Source organism: Mixophyes fleayi, chromosome 4 (genome assembly GCF_038048845.1).
Source record: "Mixophyes fleayi isolate aMixFle1 chromosome 4, aMixFle1.hap1, whole genome shotgun sequence".
NCBI lineage: Eukaryota > Metazoa > Chordata > Amphibia > Anura > Limnodynastidae > Mixophyes > Mixophyes fleayi.
Window position 1 is genome coordinate 36,342,783 of NC_134405.1, and position 16,893 is coordinate 36,359,675.

Genomic DNA, 16,893 nt, shown 5'->3' on the forward strand with positions numbered 1-16,893 from the left:
CACTACTAGGTGCCTTTTTGTTTTGATCTTTCCTTTTTACTATATATATGTCTTAAATCAGAATGTACTCCAAGATAAAAAAAATCAAAATTTCTTAATTATGTACAATCCATTCTCAACAGCTTACAAACAAGGGGAAAATATTACATTCGTATGATTTTGGTATAAAATATATATATTTTTTTTAACAGGTGGATTGATGAGCAGGATTCCCTCTAGCAACAGAACAGGACACCCATAGATCAACATTCTATACTGAATATCTGAGTCACCCACAAGTCAGATCGACTACAGGAGTCAACTCTTATAAAACTTGAGGATTCACACAAGCTATTTTAATTTTCTGAATAGAATCAGCCTTCTATAGCTTGTTACTCATTAAACACACAATGAGTCTCACAGGAGAGAGACCATATCAATGCTCTGAGTGTGATAAAATGTTTAGATGGAAGTCACAGCTGATTATACACCTGCGGATTCACACAGGCGAGATGCCATTTTCATGTTCTGAATGTAGTAAATGTTTTAGTACCAATTTAAAATTAATCATACACCAGAGAAGTCACACAGGAGAAAAAATGTTTAGTTGTTCTGAATGTAACAAGTGTTTTACTTCCAAGTCACTTCTTGTTGAACATCAGAGGATCCACACAGGAGAAACCCCATTTTCATGTTCTGAATGTAGTAAATGTTTTAAACGGAAGTCACACCTTATTAGACACCAGAGGACTCACACTGGAGAAAAACCATATTCATGCTCTGAGTGTAACAAATGTTTTAAAGAGAAATCACAACTTATTAGTCACCAGAGGCTTCACACTGGAGAGAAGTCATTTTCATGCTCCGAATGTAGTAAATGTTTTGGGTCCAATTCAAACTTAATCCTACATCAGAGGTTTCACACAGGAGAAAAACCATATTTATGCTCTGAATGTAACAAACATTTTCGTACTAATTCACATTTAATCATGCACCAGAGGATTCACACAGGAGAAAAACCATTTTCATGCTCTGAATGTAACAAATGTTTTAACCAGAAATCAAACCTTGTTAGACACCACATGATTCACACCGGAGAGAAGCCCTATTCATGTTCTAAATGTAGCAAGTGTTTTAACACTGATTCACACCTTGTTAGTCATCAGAGAAGCCACACAGGAGAGAAACCATTTATGTGCTCTGAATGTAACAAATGTTTTAAACAAAAGATAACACTTCTTACGCACCAGAGAAGTCACACAAGGAAGTTACTTGTTTCCGAATAGAGCATGTATTTCATAGACAAGTTAACTTGTTTAATCATTATAATATTCACAAAGGAGAGAATCAATTTTCATTTACTGGATGTGGCAAATGTTGTATGTAAAATTAAATATTTTTTGGACTGGAACGTCTAACAATGAGAGAGGAATTTTTTCCCTGGGATGGTCTCCCTGTAATTGAGAGCAACTGTATACCAACCAACAATGACAAAGAAGTCCCAAGGTGTCATGTGGTTTATTAAGATACTAATGAAGTTGAATGTTTTTTATTATGTTCTTATTTTAAACATTAGCACATTTAAAGTGTCCATGTCACTTACATACAGTGGAGGTAATTTACAAAGTGCATTCGATTCACTCTGCAAACCGATTAAATAATCATGAGAGGGACTGGTAATAGGGGCTACAACCATATCTCTATCTTCATTTGCTCCCAATCCCTTTTTTGATCCTCTTCAATATGGTTTTTATCCCCTCCACTCCAATGAAGCCACCTTCACTAATGTCACATCTAAGTGTTTTTTCATCCTGCTTATCTTTCTAGACCTCTGCACAACTAGACACCATTGACCACCCTCTCCTCCAGCAAACTCTTCTCTTCATCAGCTTCCGTGAAACTGCCCTTATATGGTTCAACTTCTATTTCACCAACCAATAATTTTGGGTCTCTATTTCTGTCTCTATTTTCCCACCTCTCCCACTACCTATCAGAATCCCCCATGGATCTGTTCTTGCCCCCCTGCTCTTCTCCCTCTATACTATTTCCCTCTGTGATGGTATCAGCACCTTTGGCCTCCATTACCATCTCTATGCTGCTGACACCCACAAAAGGCCCTCTTTTCAAGTGTTTTCTTTATGTTATTTTACAGGGTATAATTGTGTAAGTTTGCTGCCTGTACGTATACAATTTAATTGCTCACATACATATTATTTTATTTTGCTGGTTGTCAAACTTGTTCTGGTGCCTTAGAAATAAAGGATTTTTTGAAAATTCCATGTGACGATTATTTGTCTGTCAACCTTTTTATTACATTGTTTGGAGTTCAATATGGAGGTTTTAAATGTATCCAATTTAATGTATAGGATGAGACGTAATCTCTTCCAGCTCTGAGCTGGTGCAAAACTCAGGTCCTTATGGAGACTGGAAATGATCGTGCACCTTCCACACAGCAAACAACAGCGAGGGTGTGCCGATAGCCATCTTGAACCGCAAAATGAAATATCGTCTCTGCAAAACAATGTGCACTGTATGCTTACTCTGTACTGTGTGCGGAACACCCTCACTCCTCCCAGGTCCTCTCCTTGCCATGTACAATCTTCAACAAAGTTGAAAGGAAATAAATAGGTGCACATTGGGTCTCAATATTAAAGGATATTAACTTTTAAAACGTAACTTTTATTGTTTAGATTAAATCAGCGATATATAAAAGTATATCTTCAATAAAATCACTGTGTGTAATTAAAAGTGACTGGGTGCACCAGGTAACTTGCCTTAATTTAATGGGGAGTATAATATATAATAGAGTTAGAGTAATACCCACATTTCATATCTCCAAATACATTGGCTGTGAATAATCTCATTGAATGCATATATGATAATGACACCAGTTGTACTCACTATTCTCTTGAACAGCTCTAGTAATACACGGAGATGATTTGCTATCTACCTAGAGAGGCTCTACACGAACTAGGATTTGTTGGAGCGAGTCATAGTTTCTATATTACACATCTGATGTGGATGGTCTCGTGATTATATATAGCAGTAACATTAATATTACTCGCTAGTCTCTCAATTAGCTCCCATTCACCTTAGATCCATATACCACATCAGGTAAAAGATAGTCTCATTTGTTAGATATGTAGTGGTAGTGCCAGTATTGTTTGTTATACTCTCAATCAGCTTCCAGTTATGTAGTGGTAGTGACACCAGTATTATAAATTATACTCTCAAACAGCTTTCAATTATACAGCGGCGGCTAACTATCTGCCTACAAAAAGCTCCAGAATATCTCTGGTTTTGCTGGAGCAATTCCTCGTTTCTTCTTTCCCCTAAGGTCAAGTATAATCTAGTGCACCCAGCGATACAACGACGCGCGTTTCGCTGTGTGCTTATTCAAGGCAAGCCGAGAGACTGTTCTGACAGTTAATAAATACTGTCAGTGTGGAGCTAACCTCATGACGTGAGGGTGTCTCCACCTATCAGAAAGAGTGTTATCAAAGTGATTGGCATAATATACAGCCAATCTCTGATGGTTATAATCCGAACTCCTCCCATTCGGATTTCTATTGGTCCAAATGCATTGCATTGCCGATAATAAGGAAGGGAATAATAAATAAACTTAATAATATGGCTTAATAATACGGGATTTACTATAGTTGCTACCAGGTCTAGCAGATCTTAATCATACATAATCAAGTAAGCCATAATTAATCACGATCACTAAAGATCGGTGAGTTAGATCTATATATTGTTTTTGGTGATATAGAATTCAGATATGTACCATAATGAATTTATGAATCAAATTAAAATAAAAAAGAAAATAAAGTGCTATGATGCCAAAACGTGTTGAAGATTAGAGATTAAAGTATCTAAATTAAACTATAATAAGGGATTGTTATATCCAAAGTGAGGTAAGTGATGATGTGACTAATATTAATAGTGTGTTATTTTGTTATAACATATTCATTAATTTGTGCAATAATTGTTAATATTTTTGAATATTTTTTATATTTAATTTTTTTAAATTTTTAATTATTCATTTTTATTTATTATTAATTACAATTTTTATTATATATGTTATTATTTTATTTTTTTTACATTTTTTACATTTTTAGTTTTTATTTATATTATTTAATTTATTACTTTTCATTTTTTTGTTCTTTATATTAGTTTTTTGTGATATTAAGTGACAAAAACTATATTATAATAATAATAATGACATTTTTCTTATTTTAACAATTACATTAATCTAAATTAAGTATACTCTTATATATGTCTCCCTATAAGACACTAAAAAGTGTAGATTATATATAATTGTAACTAAATCAGTAAGAGTTTATTGTATCTTAATATATATAACTCATTATGTAACTATAGTTCCACCCCAATATATTAATATTGGCAGTTAAAGTCAAATAAAAATCCTGTATAATAATCCCTTGCATAATTTATTATGGCTGTGGTTCCACCCAAATGTATCAGTATTAACAAATGAAATACAATGAGGGTCAGTATGATAATCCCATTAGATCTTATTATATCACTCCATCAATCAGAGTAAAGCTGTAAAATTATTGTTGTCATTTAATCCCTTAGGATAAATTGTCCCCATTAAGAAGATCATTTTAGCTTCATGCTTCAACAACGTCTGTTTAATATCGCCACCTCTAGTTCCAAGATTTAATTTTTCCATTCGATAAGCTACTAAGTATTTTGGGTTGTTGTTATGTGCCTTTAAAAAATGTCTGGCTACAGAAGTTCAAGTTTTCATTCTCTTGGCATCTTGCTCGTCATTACAAATGTTGCCTTCATGTTCTAGCAGTCGATGTTTAAATGGTCTGCTAGTCATCCCGATATAGCTTAACTCACAAGGACAGGTAAAACATTATATGACACCTTTTGTGTCACAATTAATAAAGCTTTTAATGGTGTGGCGATTAGTAAATTTGTCCACAAATTGGTGGGTCTTCTTCGTATACTTGCAGGCTTTACATTTCCCACAAGGGTAAAATCCAGTTATTGTTTTTCTAATTGTCATCTGTTTTGAATTGTGATGAAAATGACTATGTACAAATAAGTCAAGTAGATTCTTCGATCTTCTCCAGCTGGTAAGTATTCTGTTTCCCATTATCTCTTGCAGATCTGGATCTAATTTCAAGATGTGACTATGTTTTTGTAGGATAGATTGAATTTGCTGCCACTGATTGTTGAAGGTACTAACAAATCTAATGATTGTATTTTCTGATTTATGTTGTTTTTGTGGAAAGATTAAAGAATCTCTTTTAATAGTTCTAGTTTCTCTATATGCTTTTTTGATTGAATTATAGCTATACCCTCTTTTCAGGAGTCTTTCACGTAACTCCTTAGCTCTTTTGTCAATAGTAGCTAAATCACCACAGTTTCTTCTCATACAGAGAGATTCTCCTTTAGGGATACTACGAATTGTAGAAGGGAGATCAGAGCTAGATGCGTGGAGAATTCTGTTGCTCTTTTCTTACTAAAAATGTCACTAGAAAGTTCTTTCTGACCTGTAACAAAAATTGTAAGGTCTAAAAAGGTTATCTTGTCAGAATTGATATCAAAAGTGAGTTTAAGATTAATTTGATTGACATTCAGATGGTTAATAAATCTTATGAGAATCTCCTCATCTCCTTTTTATGAATCTTAAAAATAAAACAACATGCCGTGTGTACATCTCATTTTTGGTGGTGAACACTATCTCTTTTTCCCACCACACAATGAAGAGATTGGCATCGCTTGGGGCACAAGTTGTACCCATCGCCGTGCCCCTCACCTGTAAGAAGAACTTGTCATCAAATGTAAAAAAGTTCTTTGTCAGCACAAATTCTAATAGTTTTAGAACAAAGCTATTATGTTCATTTCTCACTTTGGTCTCCAAAAATTGTCTGGCAGATTCTAAATCTTTTTGATGCTCAATACTAGTGTATAGAGCCTCCACATCACATGTACATAACCAAGTGTTCTCATTTACCGTGATATGTTGTATTTTACCAAGGATATCTAAGGTGTCTCATACATATGAAGGCAAGTAGAATATAAATTCTCTCAAATAAGTGTTAACATATATACCAGCTTTCTTCGTTAGGTTGTCTAGACCTGAAACTATTGGTCTGCCGGGTGGTCTTCTCTCATTTTTATGTACTTTCGGAAGCACATAAAACGTACCGCTGCTTCTCACACTAATGCAGCTGTATTTATAGTTCTCTGTAAGCAGTGAGGTGATATTACTGAGCAGATCGAACACTTGCACAGGTTCCGTCAAAATTCGCTGAGCAAAGCTGTAACTATCCTGGGGGTAAATGTATCAATATTATGCGCATTCTGTAAATCACCAATATTTGGCGATTTTGCAGGGCTGAATTAAAACGGCAATGTCATTACAGGCAAAACTTGCCTTTAAAGACATTGTCATTTTACATTCCACCGAAAAGTTGCTGAATATCGCTGATTTGCAGAATGCACAGATTGATACATTTACCCCTTGGCCGTGGATCTGCAAGCATTCAGCTTCTCTGGTAATTAGTTCATCTGTCTCTCTTCCTCCCAGCATCAACTATTTTGCCCACTTGTGCTCAGTTCCTTCTCCATGGGAACCTCTAATTTAATTACTTACCCCCTTTCTCATTCACCTTAAAAAAACTTACTTTGAATCTCTAAAACCCTCCACTTCTGTTACGGTGCTGGTAGTTACAAGGTCTGATAGTCAGAGCAGGCCTGTACACGACCAGATGCTGAGTCTACTAGGTTCAGAATAAGGAGGCAAGACACGAAGTAGTTCTTCAAAACTTCAATGAAAAACATATATATATATATAAATATGCAGATGATGATATGCAGATGTCAATTAGCCACGGCGGAGTGTGACAAGGTGGTAAACACAATAGCAGTCTATTCACAGCACAGATGATAATATGCAGGTGTCCAATAGCCATGGCGGAGCGTGACAAGGTGGTAAACACAATAGCAGTCTATTCACAGCACAGATGATAATATGCAGCTGTCCAATAGCCACGGCGGAGCGTGACAAGGATAAACACAATAACAGTCTTGTTATATGCACATGAACATATTTTTCAACCACAGTGGCGGCAATAAAATTACCGGCTGCACCAGAATCCAGAAAAGCATCCAGCGGAATAGAGAGATCCCCAAAAAACAGAATAACAGACAACAAGAGGTTCTCTTTGTGATGAGAACTGTTGAGGGAAAAATCAAACAGACTTAACGAGGTTCCCACTTGTTCTGTTTGGTCTGAGCGTTTTCCTGGATGCGTAGGACAACTACTGATGTGATGGGACTTCCCTCCACAATAGAGGCACAGATTATTTTTAAATCTTCTCTCTCTCTCACTTGGAGATAGGCGGGACCTACCCACTTGCATGGGTTCTTTTGGGGGCTTAGCGGTCCCTAAGTTATGGAAAACAGGGCGATGATTAGGACACCGAATCTGTTCCTTTTCTTGAACCCTCTCCTTGAATCGAAGATCTATTTTGACACACAATGAGATCAGATCATCCAAGGAAGATGGGAGGTCTTGGGAAGCCAACACGTCTTTTATTTGATCAGATAGACCTTGCCAGAACGTGGTCACCAGCGCTTCGTCATTACAGCGCAGCTCGGAGGCCATTGTCCTAAATAAGATAGCATATTGTCCCACAGAATGAGAGCCTTGTCGTAAACAAAGAATTCCTGTAGCTGCACTGGAAAGCCGACCAGGTTCATCAAAAATGTTTTTGAAGGTTGTCCGAAATTCTGTATAATTTTGCAGCAAGGGGTCATTCTTCTCCCATAGGGGTGAGGCCCAGGCCAGGGCTTGACCAGAAAGAAGGGACAAAATGTAGACAATTTTTGCCCTATCCGTAGGAAAGTTTCTGGGCAATAAATCGAAGTGAATTGCGCACTGATTCAGGAATCCTCTACATGACTTGGGGTTCCCATCGTACATAGGAGGATTAGGAATTTGTGGGTACATGGTGGTTGTGTTAGCAGAAGACTCAGCAGATGTCTTAGATTTATGGGAGGATGCCAGAGTGTCCTGAAAAGAATCAAGACGAGAGGATACATCCTGTAAGAACTGCATGAGACGATCTTGATTGGTCTCTTGTTTTTCTACTCTCCCTATTAGGTGTTGAAATAGGTCCTTGGTAGTGGGATCGTCCATGGTGTTCATTTCCTTTTTTGGGTCAGTGCAAACTGTTACGGTGCTGGTAGTTACAAGGTCTGAAAGTCAGAGCAGGCCTGTAAACGACCAGATGCTGAGTCTACTAGGTTCAGAATAAGGAGGCAAGACACGATGTAGTTCTTCAAAACTTCAATGAAAAACATGTATAAATATATAATTATGCAGATGATGATATGCAGATGTCAATTAGCCACGGCGGAGCGTGACAAGGTGGTAAACACAATAGCAGTCTATTCACAGCACAGATGATAATATGCAGATGTCCAATAGCCACGGCGGAGCGTAACAAGGATAAACACAATAACAGTCTTGTTATATGCACATGAACAGACTTGCAGCAGGCTGTGAATCAATAGAGGCACAATAGAGAGAAAACAAAGTCTTGGTAATAAGCACAAGATGATACTTGCAGCAGGGAAATCCCAGTAGAAGTGCTCCAGCACTAGGTAGATAACTGAAACTCATACACAGGAAGGCACAGGATACACAGGAGTCCAAGGAATCAGGCTAGCAACAAGTTGCACTGACAGTGAGCAGATGTCAGTGCTGAGTTTAAATAGAGCAGGTAAAGTGACCACGCCCTGAGGGTGAGTCATGTGATGCACAGAAAAACAGAGCAGACAGGGAAAGTAACAAAACCTGGTCAGGATTGTTACAGTACCCCCCTCCCTAGGGGTGGACTCCGGACACCTACGATATTTTTTTAGGGAATCTTTTCCGAAACTGTTTGAGTAAACGAGGAGCATGAATGTCTGAAGCTTTAACCCAAGAACGTTCCTCAGGTCCATAGCCTTTCCAATCGACCAGGAATTGCAGTGATCCTCTGGATCTACGAGAGTCCAATAGTTGTTTAATATCATATTCAGTTTGATCTTGAGAAGTAGCCGGAGGCGGAGAAGCTGTGACTCTTGAAAATTGATTTTGTACCACAGGTTTTAACAGAGAGACATGAAACACATTGGGAATCCGTAGTGAGGATGGAAGTTCCAATCTGAAAGCTGCTGGATTAATTATCTCAGAGATTCGGTAGGGACCGATAGACTTGGGTGCTAGTTTCATACTAGGAACTTTTAAACAGATATTTTTTGTGGATAACCAGACTTTATCCCCTGGTAGAAGTGGAGGTGCAGGACACCTTTTTCTATTGAAATTTTTTTTGGCCCGTGCAGCAGAATTCTCCAGATTACTTTTGGTTTGAGTCCAAATGAGAGAAAACTTGCGTAGCAGGGAATTTACTGCAGGAACTGAGGAGATAGGAGTTTGAGAAAAGGTAGGTGGTCTGGGATGACATCCATACATGACAAAAAAGGGTGAATTACCAACAGCTTCATGGAAATGATTGTAATTCAGCCCATGGGAGGAGTTCCAGCCAATCCGCTTGGTGAGCAGACACATACATTCGTAGGAATTTTTCGAGCTCTTGGTTAGTCCGTTCGGTCAGGCCATTAGACTGAGGATAAACACAATAACAGTCTTGTTATATGCACATGAACAGACTTGCAGCAGGCTGTGAATCAGTAGAGGCACAATAGAGAGAAAACAAAGTCTTGGTAATATGCACAAGATGATACTTGCAGCAGGGAAATCCCAGTAGAAGTGCTCCAGCACTAGGTAGAGAACTGAAACTCATACACAGGAAGGCACAGGATACACAGGAGTCCAAGGAATCAGGCTAGCAACAAGTTGCACTGACAGTGAGCAGATGTCAGTGCTGAGTTTAAATAGAGCAGGTAAAGTGACCACGCCCTGAGGGTGAGTCATGTGATGCACAGAAAAACAGAGCAGACAGGGAAAGTAACAAAACCTGGTCAGGATTGTTACAACTTCCTTATAAGTCCAGGACCCAACCAACCTCAGTGTATCCTCCAGTACGATCTTACCCTGCTACTTTTTTGATCTTCATACTAATGTATACAAAGCAGTGGAAAGTGGTGTTTATTATATGTAGAGGTCCACTCATATACTGGGAAATATAAAAATATAAAATGTATATAAGTTTATTGGTAGTGTTAAGATGTTCAATCCCCGCACTGAACATTAATTAGTCTAAAAACTGCAACATATTTTACAATTGATAGTCAAGAAGGTATATTATAAAGAAGAATTGTGCCATATATAAAAATGGCAAAAGGAAGAATTGATTTGATCTGATTTAATATTTTTGTGTCTATTGAAGATATAATAATTAGGACTATTTCCCTATATCATATAATCAATTCCTGAACCTCTTCTTCAATATTCACATGTTTCTAAATCATTCAAATTGTTATAACCTATTTTTTTTAACTCAAAATTTTTATTGTATAATAAAGTATGAATGACATAGACTTTAGACAACAAGCATATTGATTGGAATAATCATAAAGCATAGTAGATATCCAGCAATGTCACTCATAAAACAGTAAAGTATATTGCAATATAACAGAATGGTAATGGGTGAGGGGCGGGAGGGAGAGGGAATGGACATTGGAGGAGGAGGAGGAGGTGTAGGGTAGGTAAGGGGGGGGAGATGGTCGAATCATAGGATATACTTGAGAAGAGCATGTTCACCTTCAGAAGGGGGTGCTGTCATATCTGCATGGGAGTGTTTTAAAGGAGTAAAGGGGTCAATGTTATCTGGAGTTGTGAAGGGAGAAACTATTTGGAGGAAGAGAAAGCTACGGGGATCTTAGGCATAAAGCCAGGGGGCCCAGATTTGATGAAATTTGTCTTCTTTGTCTCGCAGCAGCGACGTGATTTTTTCCATGTTGGCAATAAACCATATATAAGATTTAAGAGAAGAGATGCGGGGGGGGGGGGGGGGGGGTTCGCCTGCTTCCAGAACTTAGCAATCAGACATCTGGCGGCTGCCAGAACATGCGAGGCAAGTTTTGCGGAGTGGGTGTCTAGGTCTTGTATAGGATAACAGAGGAGGAAGGACCATGGATCCTTTCTGATAGGGCATTGGAGGAGGGAGGAAAGAAGTCTCGATACCCTGTCCCAGAAGGAGGAGATAACCGGGCATGACCACCAAATATGCACGAAGGTGCCTCGATGGCCACAATTTCTCCAGCAATCGGGAGAGGCTGACTGGTACATATTTGCGAGCCTGTCAGGTGTGAGATACCACCTGTAGTAGACTTTGTACGCATTTTCCTTAATTAATGTGGAGATGGAACTAGAAGCCACATTCAGCCTGATGGTCTCCCAGCAGTCCTCCTCCGGGGGAGGGCCCAGATCCCTCTCCCACTCCCTCTCATGTGCGTTCCCGGAGGGAATCAGTTTTCCTAGTAGTAGACTATACAAGGACGAGATCATACCCCTTCGCAGAGGGGAAGAGAGGCAGAGAGATTCAAATTGGGAGGGGGAGTGAGGTGAATTGTCCGACAGGAGTGACAGGAGGAAGTGCCGAACCTGCAGGTATTGGTAGAACGGCGGGTGAAAGTTAGGGACTCTGGAGCAGAGGGCGTCATAGGATATGGGCCTTTCTCGCTCAAGAAGGCTCCCGGCAAAACGGAAACCTGCCCTAGTCCATAGCCGAGAGAAAGATCGGGACTTTCCCGGAGGGAAGGTGGGGTTATGCCACAGGGGTATAATGTGCAGAGGGTTAGGAAAGATAGCGAGATGACCCTTGCAGGTCTCCCAGATCCGAGCTGCAAATTCCAGAGTTGGAAAACGTTTGGTTAGGACCTTCCGAATATCAGAAGGGACTCCCCAAAGGCCTGACAAGTCGGGTATGGAAAGGTAGGCAGCCTCCAGGTCTGCCCATGCATGAGATGCCGGTGGAGCAAATGAGGAAGCTATTGAGCTAAGCTGAGCTGCCCAGTAGTAGGCCTTGAGGTCGGGGAAGCCCCTGCCTCCACAGCCCTTAGGTTTTTTAAGTAGTGCCAATCGGAGCCTGGGAGACCTGCCTCGCCAAACAAATTTAGAAAGGTGTTGTTGCATAGAGTAAATTTCAGTTAAGGGTATTCTCACAGGCAGTGTCTGGAAAAGGTAAAGAAGTTGAGGGAGAACAGTCATTTTAACCGCAATGATCCTGCCCAGCCACGAGATGATTAGGGTTCGCCAGGAGAAAATGTCTGATTTGAGTTTGTGGAAGAGGGCTGGATAGTTCTCCTGATACAGGGATTCATATGAGGTGGTTATATATACTCCCAGGTATTTAAATTTTTTCTTCTGCCATCTAAAGTGAAAATGGGAGGTGAGATCATAGCAGTCCTGTGAGGGCACATTAAGAAATAGGGCTTCAGATTTTGTTATGTTGATTTTATACCCGGACAGGTCGCCATATCTCGAGAGGAGGCAGAACAGGTTGGGCAGAGATATTCTTGGTTGCTGGAGCGTGAGGAGTATATCGTCAGCAAATAGTGAGAGCTTACTCTCCAGGGACCCTGTCTCCACTCCTCTGATATCTGGGGAGGCTCGGATAGTGGCTGCCAGAGGCTCAATGACCAGGGCAAAAATTAAAGGGGAGAGTGGGCATCCTTGGCGGGTGCCATTACTTATTGGGACGGGATCAGAAGGAGAACCATTGACCATAACCTTAGCAGAGGGGTGAGAATACAAGGCCTGGACCCCCGACAAGAAATCCCCAGACAGACCGAAATGCTTGAGGGTATGAGTCATGAACTGCCAGGAGATCCTGTCGAAGGCCTTTTCGGCATCCAAGGATAAAATGATGGAGGGAGTTTTCCTAGTGTTAATTATATGAATGAGGTCGATAGTTCTCCTTGTGTTATCCCTGGCCTGCCTACCAGGGACAAACCCCACCTGATCATAGTGAACTAGCCCGGGGAGTACAGTGTTTAGGCGATTGGCCAGGATCTTAGCGTAAAGTTTCAAGTCATTATTAAGGAGGGATATTGGGCGATAACTAGCACAATTATGGACTTCTTTGCCTTCCTTGTGGATCAGGGTTATCCGAGCCTCCAGAGATTCTTTAGGCCAGGGTTTGCCCTTTAGGATAGAGTTAAAAAGAGTGGAGAGTTGAGGGGCCAGAAGAGCAGCGAATTTCTTATAGTAGGCTGCTGAAAACCCATCAGGACCAGGTGCCTTTCCTGTTTTCTGAGCCTTAATAACCTGCACTACCTCCTCCAAGGAGATGGGTTCACTAAGGCGGTCTGCAGCCTGGGGAGTAAGCTTCGGAAGGCGAGCGTCCTCCAGGAACTTATCTATACGCTCTGACTGTTCCCGGTGGGCCGAAGTGTTGGGGGGTTGAGGGAGGTTGTACAATTTTAAATAGTAATTCTGGAATTCTGAGCGGATTAATTTTGGGTCATAGACCAGAGTTCCGGAGGGATCCCTAATAGCCATTAGATTACGGGCCGAGACTTTGGTCCGCAGCCGAGTGGCCAAGAGCTTGTCCGCCTTATCACCTTTTTCGTAAAAGCGCTGGTTCAGCCATTTCAGCTTGTTGGCCACTCGGTGGGAGAGAAGTAGGTTAAGTTCACCCCTCACAGAGGCCATTTGTTCAAATAAAGCAGAGTCAGGGTTAGATTTATGTTGTTCCTCCAACTGGTGGAGGGTCGTGGAGAGACGCATGGTCTCGGCCACCCTAGCCCTCTTAGCATTTGCTGCCGAAGCCATTAGATGGCCTCTAATGACCGCCTTATGAGCATTCCAGAGAGTAGAGGGGGAGATATCAGGAGATTCATTTGTTTCAAAATATTCGGATATTAGGGATTTAATATGAGCTACTGTATTTTTGTCGTGGAGAAGGGACTCGTTGAGTCTCCAGGAGAAAGTGGAGGAGCGAGATACTAGGGAGGAGAGGTCAGCCGAAATTGGGGCATGGTCAGACCATGTAATTGAATGGATAGTGGAATTAGTGAGTTTGAGGGTCAGGTCGTGGCTGAGCAGGATCATATCGATTCGGGAATAGGTGTTATGGACTGAGGAGTAGAAAGAATAATCCCGGGCCAAGGGGTCAGAGATTCTCCAAGTATCGTACAGATTGTGCAGTTTCATGAAATCTTGCAAGGCCCTAGAGTTCCTCCTGTCCCTCCCGTCGGAAGGAGCAGTTGAAGGGGCAGACCTATCCAAATGGGGGGTGAGGACCGCGTTAAAGTCTCCTCCCACTATCAATTCTCCCTTGCGAACCTGAGAGAGTTTAGCTCCCAGGCGCCTAAAGAATTTGTGCTGGTCTTGGTTTGGGGCATAGATATTCACTAGTGTGCACGGGAGGTTGTTCAATTTACCTACTAGGATAATGTATCTACCTTCTTTATCTCTGTGTGAGTCTGCGAGATCAAAGACAAGATTACGTGAGAAGAGGATTGCCACCCCGCATCTCTTCTTGGCAGAGTCACAAGCATGATAAGAAAGGGGGAATCTCTTGGATTAAAGTTCCGGGTGCAAGTGTTTGATAAAATGGGTCTCCTGTAGGAATACTAGGTCGCCCTTAAGGGCCTGTAAAGAAGCGTAGAGTTTGCCTCTTTTTTGGGGAGAGTTAACATTGAAAGAAATCAGACGGAGTGTCATGAGAAAGTCAAAGTGGGAGAGTCAGGAGGTGAAAATATATGTAGTGAATTGTAGTTTTGACTTGCTGAAGGGATAGATGCCAGAGACGACCGTGGTTGGGGAGACATTGTAGGTGTGGTGGGAGAGTGGGGAAAGGAGGACGGGAGTGGTGCAGGGAACCCGTCCAGGATGCTGGTGGGGCAGAAGGAACGGTACTCTAGGTACCCGGGGACCAGCTGAGAGCAGCCAAGCTCTATGGGGGAGGTGGCTAGGGCTTACCAATCGGGAGGGCGAAAGGTAGATGGCTGACAGGGGTGTGGGGGGGGGGGAGGCGGGAGGTGGGTATCTGCTACCCAGTGGGCCCATGTGTGTGGGTGTGGGGGAGGAGGGGATGACAGAGAGGGCTGTATCAGTAAGGTGGGGCCACATCATGTAAACATATAAACATATGGATTAACTATGTAACATTGTCGAACCAGAGGGTACAGAGATAACAAACGAATGCTTACAAATGCCAATTTGAACCACTGTGAGCGTATAGAGAATTTCAACAATTAAACAAAAAACAATTACATAACGAGTCCAAATGGGCCCCAAAAAACAGATAAACATGCCTGCCGATGGTCATGGGGGAGATGCAGCCTTTCCGAGGGGGGTCCATAGCGGCATTCCGCTGTAACTCCTAGAAGGCCATGGGTATGGAAATCCACCTGTATACGGAGAAAGCAAAAAACAAGGCAGGGCAAACAGAAACCCCAGACCTCAGGCATGTGAACAATATATTGAGAAATTAGGTAACATATGGACATTTCGGAGGGCTCGTCTCCGGGTAAGTATAGTTCCTCAAATGTCCTTCGGTAGAAATGGCCATTAGGCGGTCAGGAACGGCTTACAATAGCCCTGGATCGGATCAGATTGACCTTCCCTGGGTGGGGAGTTTCTGATCCCTAAAAGACAGTCAGGGATATAAATTACTAGGTCTTGCGAGGAGTGGAGGACTTTTGTACTGTAGACCATTCACCTCGCGGAGCTCTTTGGGGCCGCGGATTTATATCCTGGTTGCTCGAGGTAGATGAATGAGAGGCGCCCGTAGGGGGCTCAGGAGCAAGGCCTAAGCGGTGTAGGAGGGCCTGAGCCTCCGGTAGTGTGCGGGCGGAAATCTGTCTCTCCTGGTGCCAGAGGAACAGGCGGAAGGGGAAGCCCCAGCAATAACGGACATTATGATCTCGTAGAACTTGCGTTACCGGGGCAAGCTCCCGACGTCTGGCCAGAGTGGTTGGTGGCAAGTCCTGGAAGATCTGTATGTTGTGACCCTCGAATGTTAAGGTATGTAATTTTCTGGCTCCGCGCAAGACCATCTCTTTGGTAGTATAGAAGTGAAGTCGTAAGATGACATCTCTAGGCTGGTTCTGGTCAGTAGATCTGGGCTTTAGGGCCCTATGGGCTCTGTCCAGTAATAAGTGGTCCTCCGGGACCTCAGGGGCCAATTGGGAGAAAAGCTTCTTCAAGTATTGGTCCAGATGCGCAGGTTCGACCGTTTCTGGAATGCCTTTTAGGCGCAGATTGTTCCGCCTCGCCCGATTGTCCATATCCTCTTGATGTTCCTGGACAGATGTCAAGTCCCTTCGTAGGCGTACAATGTCTTCCTCCATGCCTGTCTGAGAGGACACCACCGTCTCTAATCTTTGTTCAACTTGGTCAGTGCGGGTTCCTATTGAAGCCACCTCTGTCCGCAGTGAGTGGAGGGCAGCTTGTACTTCTGAGTGCACGGAAGATTTCAGTTCTTTCATTTCTTTAATTAACGTTAGGAAGTCCCGTCTGGTTATCGGGGACGTATCATCTTCCTCTGAGTCAGATTCAGCAGAAGTGTGACGGGAACCCGTCCTCGACCGATGCGGGGTTGAGGTTGATTGCTTCGAGAAATATTGAGGGAGGCTTTTGGGGTGGGATTTCTTACTGCCCTTAGGCATTGTGGAGGATCCTCAAAGGCAGGGCTGTCAGGCAGTAAGAGGGGCTGTGTGAGCAAACCGGATAGTAGAGTAAATTACAATGGGAGGGCCCACATAGGGAAGAGAATTCACATGGGTCTGAGTTTAAATAGCATGGAAAAGACTTCCCGCCCCTGTCAGCACTTTAGGGGGTTACAGGGTCATTGCGCACCCCTGGAACTCTGGGGTCGGCTCCAATAATAGGTAAAATACAATATGGGTTAGAACTATAGTGATTCAGGAGGTGTGAAGCCTGGAGTCTTAGAAGAATCTCAGAATACT

General features: G+C 41.9%; 1 protein-coding gene across 1 annotated transcript in view; it reads left to right on the top strand.

Annotated features, from left to right (window-relative positions):
* The first annotated feature begins 389 nt into the window (after nt 1–389).
* LOC142150616 (uncharacterized) overlaps nt 390–16,893 on the top strand; it is a 42,139-nt gene continuing 25,635 nt past the window's right edge. The window contains exon 1 of the mRNA XM_075205816.1: nt 390–1,203. Coding sequence (XP_075061917.1) covers nt 390–1,203 — 814 coding nt within the window. The remainder of the gene's footprint in view (nt 1,204–16,893) is intronic.